This window comes from Haliotis cracherodii, unplaced genomic scaffold (assembly GCF_022045235.1).
Source record: "Haliotis cracherodii isolate W230 unplaced genomic scaffold, xgHalCrac1.p SCAF_12, whole genome shotgun sequence".
NCBI classification, from domain to species: Eukaryota; Metazoa; Mollusca; class Gastropoda; order Lepetellida; family Haliotidae; genus Haliotis; species Haliotis cracherodii.
In genome coordinates this window covers 38,061,439-38,069,525 of record NW_027266267.1, presented here as the reverse complement: position 1 = coordinate 38,069,525, position 8,087 = coordinate 38,061,439, and the positions used below count along the sequence as shown (strand labels likewise).

General features: G+C 42.7%; 1 protein-coding gene across 1 annotated transcript; it reads right to left on the bottom strand.

Moving 5' to 3' along the window:
* Nucleotides 1-4,871: 4,871 nt before the first annotated feature.
* On the bottom strand, nucleotides 4,872-6,425 carry LOC139457358 (uncharacterized). Its single transcript, XM_071238764.1, has 2 exons — nucleotides 6,071-6,425; nucleotides 4,872-5,515 (listed from the first exon to the last, which is right to left on the bottom strand). Exons 1-2 carry the CDS (start codon nucleotides 6,423-6,425, stop codon nucleotides 4,872-4,874), a joined length of 999 nt encoding a protein of 332 aa, XP_071094865.1.
* Between the last annotated feature and the right edge of the window lie 1,662 nt (nucleotides 6,426-8,087).

Here is an 8,087-nt window from a genome sequence, read left to right as displayed (position 1 = left end):
ATAGACTCCAGGTGGTGGTGAGCTAGAGTCAATTTAGTTTAATCTCATGACTATCGTTGAATCGCATAGTCATTTACACATAAAAAATGCTACCTGTAGTAGCAGTATAGGTATATGAATCCAGCTCCAGTGGAAGTGAGCCAGAACCCCCATTACCTATACTACTAAAGAGAAATTGTTATCGTGGAATCCTATAGATCAAGCTGACAAAACACGACTCACCTTTTCCTGCGTTAAAAATCCAATATATCTGTGACTGTGCAGTCCTCGAAGATCGAGCAGTGATTAATGCGATGATTAAGTCAATGAATTGATTGATTGCTGACAGAGTTTGTGTGAGGGCGTCGTTATACAACAAACACACAATATGTTCAACGAAACACGATAAGCCATTGAGGAGACATTAGAGCGGAGAATGTACAGTGTACACAGTGCTGCAAACCTCTGTCGTTACGTTGTACTGTGCTGTCACAACATGTTCACCAGATACTGCTGGCAAGGCAATAAGTGGCGTCCTTCATGCTTCGTGAGATCTCTTGATTGAACAACCTGCTCATGTTCAGTAACTGATCCCCTCCGCAGCTCATACGAATAGTATAAAATTAACACATTCAGCGCCTTCCGTGAAAGGCGTCCTATGGATAATCAGTTTCAGTTTAATATTCTCCAAACCACCGTCGGTGGTACAAAAGAGTACCAAAGAACAAGCATGTAAACAAAGTATTAATATGTGACAAGATGACAGTATGTCATGCATGAATATGTTATATCTTTTCTGCTTTGTGTTTTCTTACTGGTTTAAATATTTCATCAATAAATCTCGATAGGTTCTTAAGATATCTCGTGTTTTGACTGGGTAATAACCTCTTGAATGTATATAAATTAGACCAATTATTTTGGTAAGCAGTTGGTAAGTATACACATCTATGTTTTGACAGAGCCTTGCATCTAAACAGATAATGGAATTCGTCTGCAACTGAAGGAGAGTTGCACAGTTCACATACACGATCCTCTTTCTTTACATCATTCCAACGGCCGGTTTTAATAGGTAAATTATGGTTACATGTTCTGAATTTTAAGATTGGAATATACATATTTTTTGTCATTAGTAGGAATCTTTCAAATTTTGGTTTTTCTGTAAGATACTTAAAATAGTAGCCTTTACTGCTCAATGCCATATTGCATCTCCATTCCTGTAGTATCTGGCCTACCTTTGCAACGTGCCATGTGGTATTACAAGTATAAGGGTTATAGAATATGTGGGTTAGTCCTTAGTTATTTAATATAGTTTTAATCCATACTAGCCAGGGATTGCTTACATCATGATTCCTTTCAACAATGTGATAAATCATTTGTGAAAGTTTCTTATCACACATAGGTGTTTAATTATACGTTTTGAGATTGTTATGCGTAGAGGTTCCCTGCCTAATTCGCCATAAACCATAAAATTTGGAGTTGATGCTCTTAATCCAGTAGCAAATTTTAAAAATGTTAAATGAACACGCTCAATAATTTGTAAATTTTCGTACCCCCATATTTCTGTACTACATAACAAGATAGGTGATACCATAGAATCAAACGCCGATATAAGGCAATCGAGAGGTAGATTGATATTTCGTCCTCTCTTAAGGAGACAGAACATAGCTCCCTTGGCATTAGAGGCAAAAGATTTGATTGTGCTTATCATCCTTCGATTTGCATGGAATGTTATGCCAAGGTAAACATAGCTATCTACCCCTCGAGGTGTTTTCCACCAAACATGAACTGGAGTTTACTTCGTTTAGCAGGACCACTACCAAATATAATAATTTTTGTTTTTGAAATGTTAACATCTAGTTTCCATTTAGTGCAGTATAATTTAAACGAGTCACGGGTTTTCTGTAATTCGGCGGTGCATCGACTAAATAAGACTGTGTCATCAGCAAACAGTAAAGTTATAAATTGTAATAATACGTTTGCGTCATCACCAAGATTATAATCAACATTTATACCGTGACAGTTATGTTCCAATAGAGATTGCTCGAGGTCATTTATGTACAATGAAAATAGTAATGGGGATAAATTTTCCCCTTGTCTAACACCCGAAAGGTTTGGGAAAAAAGCTGATATTTCGTTGTTAACAACAACACACGATTTAATACTGTTGTATAAATTTTTAATTAGGATGAGAAATCATGAGCCTAGTGTTATGCCCATAGACATGCATGACGTCACAATGAGAACGGAGTCACTACGCATGAATTTTAAGAATGTGAAGAATGCGGCCTTTGTTACGATGTCTTAGCTGAGGAATATCAGCTATTTGGAATGTAGTCAGGGTAGATTCCTTCAGATACATAGTAGACATTTCGTCATCAAACAGAAAGGCACCTTTTCATGAAATGTGTAATTCTTTAGGAATGCCAGCTATTTGGAATGTTGTCGGGGTAGATACCTTCAGATACAAACTAGAATGATCAAACGGAATGTCACCCTATCGTGAAAGAATGAAACAGTCCTCAATCTCTTACTATAGTTACTCAATGAATAATCGTCATCGATACAAAAAAGGACAATGCACTCATTCACCTTTTTATCTTCACAGTCGACTGCGTTGAAATATATAGAAACACAAAGAAAACCGTTAAGCATGCCCTAATATATTTCATTATTGTTTGGTCCCAATATTTGTAACAGTCATGAAAGATATAATTAATTTCATAATATAATTATGTTTTCTAGAGAAGATGTAATCAGTCATGCGTGGAGAAAGCCCACGTGCCATGCATGGTATGCCCGTGCAGCATAACACCCTCGAATATATCTGAAAGCAGTATATCCAAACGTTAAAATTGCTTTCTTAAGTTCGGTTTAAAACAGTTATTCCATGACATTGTGTGACCTTGGCACGAAGGCGATTATCAAACGCCACAAGGTGGGAAATAATCTGCATGCATAACGCAGGATTGGCATGTAATGTCATTGGTCGGAATTTGGGGTATCATCACACTGTCGTAAGTCGTTTAGTCGAGAAACATGCTCAGATGTACAGGACCGTCCCTGATCTGGAAGATCTCCTCTGACGACACATCGCGAAGACAGGGACCTTCTTCGTCTCATACGCCGAGAACCCTTTATAACAAGTACTCGTCTGAAACAGCTGTGGGAGATCACCACAAAGCTGCTCGTTCAACACGGTGTATTGCGCGACAGAACTGGAATCTGAGAACTGGGAGACGGATCCATTGGTCAGACGAAAGTCAATTTCTGCCCCACGTCACTGATGGAAAAACAATAGTTTGGAGGCACCGGAACACGGCCTACAGCCCCAGGAACATTAAACCGGCTGTTGCATACGGCGTGGGCTCAGTAATATTTTGTGGGTGTATCTCTCATGATTGCATTTTGGATTTGGTCACAATAAGGGGCAACTTAACAGGAGATTAATACATCCGGGACGTTTTGAGACCAGTCGTCGTTCCTCATTTTCACAACCACCCTCCTGCTACACGACCTCAGTACATGTATGAAAATGACAGGCCTCATCGTTCGCATGCAGTCGTGGATTACATGAGGGTCAGTGCAATAACAACTCTACCCTAGCCAGCAATGGGCCCAGAGGTAAACCCCCTTGATCATGTTTGGGATATTCTTGGGCGGCGCATACAGGCACGAGATCCTTTCTGTGCAAGATTTACGCCAATTGGAAGCAGCATTGCATCAGGAGTGGTTGTTGTTGACCCATCAACAGATACAACGTCTGAATATTAAGTTTAAGTACAACGAATTTAATCTATCTATACATAATCCTATTACTACATGTACATAAACACCCTTTATGAATTTTACATTGTTGTTGTAACAAAGACCTTAACCCAGACTGTTGGGTCATACCATTACAGCTTAAGTTGAGTGTTCTAACTACCCCCTACTCAACTGTATGACGATTGGCAATAACAAGGTGTATGACAAATGACCTGTCTGTCTGATGGGAGGGAACAAACTGCACTTGCATCTGATTGAAAGGACACGAGCGCTGGACAATGGCAGACCTAGCAAGTTTGAGCCAGGAAGTTGCAAATTATTTATCTTTAAACTATATCATTAGAAGTAATTACCCTAACTGCAGAAAGCACAAGTCTGCTTTTCATACCATATTTGACACATCTCGACTAAAAAAAGAGACTAGAAATGCGCCGCCAGACCGCTGGGAGTGGCCCATTAAAATGAATGTCGTTCATCTCATGTTGATATTGTTGCTATGCTACGTTGTGAATGGGTATTGATTTACAGACAACACCTGGTCGTTGCGGCATACGTGTGTTGCGTGGTGAATAAGTCACTTGGGTATTACGTATAATTCACGCACATAAAGTCCATTGTATCATACAGCGAGAATGTCACACTGACTGACGCTGTCGGACACCCAGCTATCAAGCTGTGCAAAGGAAGACCACACCAACAGTAGCAGTCCTTTAAATGCCTCATGTGTGATGAACGCTGGTTGCCTAGATATCGTTAATGAATTATTCATCAATTCATTTCTTGCTGTGTTTACGTCTGGTTTCAGTGGTTTGGCGGTGAAGAAGAATTAACCAGGTCATGCAAAAAAACATCGGCACACAATGACGGGTGCACAGCGTTTGACTTCCTGATTCTTAACAAAACACGAACCAACTTTACCACAGCTTATAGTATGCAACGTGTTACGGAGGGTCAATACAGAATTCATATATGAGCATAGATTAATATTCACTTATCCATAATAATATCATATATTGATTGTACTGCAATGTCACATTGACCTTCGTGTATTATCGATGATGGTGGCAGTTGAAAGCAGCTAAAGTCGATTGGACTGAATATATATTCAGTGAAATACATTGATTCGTCTACAGTAGCACGGCGGTGGTATGGGTGGTAGCAGAGGCGTCTTGGGTGATGGTGTGGTGCGAGGGGTGTCGGGGGTCTTTGGTGTGGTAGGAGGGGTAGTGGTGTGGTAGGAGGGGTAGTCTTGAGGTGAGGGGCGTCGGCGGATGTGGTTTGGTGGGAAAAGCGTGTGGGGTAGTGGGTGGTGGGTGAGGCATCTGCGGATGTGTGGTGGGAAGGTGTCTGAGGGAGTGATGTGGTGGTTGGGGGGTGTCTGAGGGAGTGATGTGGTGGTTGGGGGGTGTCTGGGGAGTGATGTGATGGTTGGGGGGTGTCTGGGGAGTGATGTGGTGGTTGGGGGGTGTCTGAGGGAGTGATGTGGTCGTTGGGGGGTGTCTGGGGAGTGATGTGGTGGGTGGGGGTGTCTGAGGTAGTGATGTGGTGGCTGGGGGGTGTCTGAGGGAGTGATGTAGTGGTCGGGGGATGTCTGAGGTAGTGATGTGGTGGGTGGGGGTGTCTGGGTAGTGATGTGGTGAATGGGGGTGTCTGAGGTAGTGATGTGGTGGCTGGGGGGTGTCTGAGGGAGTGATGTAGTGGTCGGGGGATGTCTGAGGTAGTGATGTGGTGGGTGGGGGTGTCTGAGGTAGTGATGTGGTGGGTGGGACGTCTAGGGATGTGGTGTGGTTGGAGAGGTGTCTGGAGTAGTGGTGTGGTGTAAGGGACGTCTAGGGATATGGTGTGGTGGGAGGGGTGTCTGGGTTAGTGGTGTGGTTGGAGGAGTGTCTGGGGTAGTGGTGTGATGGATGGGACGTCTAGGGATGTGGTGTGGTTGGAGGGGTGTCTGGATTAGTGGTGTGGTGGAAGGGACGTCTAGGGATGTGGTGTGGTTGGAGGAGTGTCTGGAGTAGTGGTGTGGTGGAAGGGACGTCTACGGATGTGGTGTGGTTTGAGGGGTGTCTGGAGCAGTGGTGTGGTGGAAGAGACGTTTAGGGATGTGGTGTCGTTGGAGGGGTGTCTGGAGTAGTGGTGTGGTGGAAGGGACGTCTAGGGATGTGGTGTGGTTGGAGGAGTGTCTGGAGTAGTGGTTTGGTGGAAGGGACGTCTACGGATGTGGTGTGGTTGGAGGGGTGTCTGGAGTAGTGGTGTGGTGGAAGCGGCGTCTATGGATGTGGTGTGGTTGGAGGATTGTCTGGAGTAGTGGTGTGGTGGAAGGGACGTCTACGGATGTGGTGTGGTTGGAGGAGTGCCTGGAGTAGTGGTGTGGTGGAAGCGGCGTCTAGGGATGTGGTGTGACTGGAGGAGTGTCTGGAGTAGTGGTGTGGTGGAAGCGACGTATAGGGATGTGGTTCTGTTGGAGGGGTGTCTGGAGTAGTTGTTTGGTGGAAAGGGTGGCTAGGGTAGTGTCTGGCGTAGTGGTGTGGTGGGAGGGGAGTCTGATGTAGTGGCTTGGTAGTGAGGCATGGGTGTTTGTGGAACGGTTGGGGGGATGACTCGGGTAATGGTGTGATGGGAGGGGTGTCTGGGTTAGTGGTGTGGTGGGAGGGGTGTCTTAGGTAGTGTTGTGAGAAGGCCGCCATGGGTAGTTGCGTGGTGGGAGGGGCGTGTGAGTTAGGGTTGTGGTGGGAGGTTTGTCTTAGGTAGTGGTGTCTTGGCCGATCACATGCTCACCCATGCTTTTTGCTTGACTCTAAAACCTAAAGACATCCTCTCAGGTACTTAGGAACGAGAAGTAGGCATCGTTATGGGCACCAACGTGCTCCCCTTCTTGTGGTTCCGTATCTTAATGCATATGAATCGGAATTTCAGCTCGGACTGGCAAAGCCAAAACAAGGTAATTTGACCAAGAAGTTTAACTTAAGTTTCTGGTGGATCGGTGATCTGGTATCACTTAAGAACAGTTAAACAATAACATGCTTCAAACTGTTGAAAAGGGGAAATTGCCTGGTGTATTTCTATAAAATCAAATCTGCCTCACACATGTAGTATAAAATAAATGATAAATTTCGAGCAAAATCCAATATACCATTCTGTAATATGTATGGCGACCACTGAACTTGTGAAATTATGTGATCAGGAAAATGACAACTGGATCCGGTTCTACCATATATCCATTTACATGCATGTGAGATTATGATGAGACGAAACTAAACGCAATGTATATATTTTGGGAATTGATTTGAATAACGCTGCATCGTCAGTACAACTGACACATGTTTATCGGGACCACTGAAACCACAAGGGAAAATAATTAGCCTACATCACCTACCATAGCACTACTTGGCGTACGTGTAGAGACATCCAGACACCTCTAAGCGAAATTACCTTTGTACATTTTCTGGTGACCCCCTGAAGATTAAACCCCCATATTTCCTAACCATACAATACGATTGGTGCAATTTGGTATGAAACATGCGTTGAATAATATCCAATGACAAAGACGAGACGAAACTAAACGCAATGTATATATTATGGGAATGGATTTGAATAACGCTGTATCGTCAGTACAACTGACACATGTACATGTTTATCGGGACCACTGAAACCACTCAGGAAAATAGTGAGGTCATTATTATTTCATGTGTCAATAACATATTTATCCTTGTATCAATATCCTTTCGTTGTCAATGACCTGCCTGCCTTGCTATGTCGCTGAAGAACAACTTCCGTGTTCGAAACACAGGAGGACACACATTAAGGAAAATATCTCGGCCATGTTACACACTGACTAAGGGATGGAGGTCCTGTAACTTGTAGAAATATTAAAACAACACAGAGTCGAGACAACAAATCGCTGTGTTTTAACGGTTTACCCGCATGTACCGGTAGCCTAACCATGCCACAACAGAAGCGATAATTCAAATAATAATTTCAAGTACAGACATTTTCTATTCAGTTTATTATTTCAAGCGTCAGATGTACAAAATGCATCAATCAAGATACACAATTTACAAAATAGAACTCACGAAAAAATCAATCATATAATTTACTATATATTATCCGAAATATGAAGCTAATTAAGTAAATTGTAAATGAACACGTTTACATATCTGCATGCTTATATCTAAAACTTTTCATATAAGAATGTGTGCATGGACAATATTAATTAACACACATAAAACTTGAGCCTACATCGCAATATTGACATGACGTATACTTTGCAGTGACTAGTAAAGATACGACATTCACTTGCAGAGAGGTTTATGACAGGGTTGCAGTTACGTCCATATGTTTTAATAGTT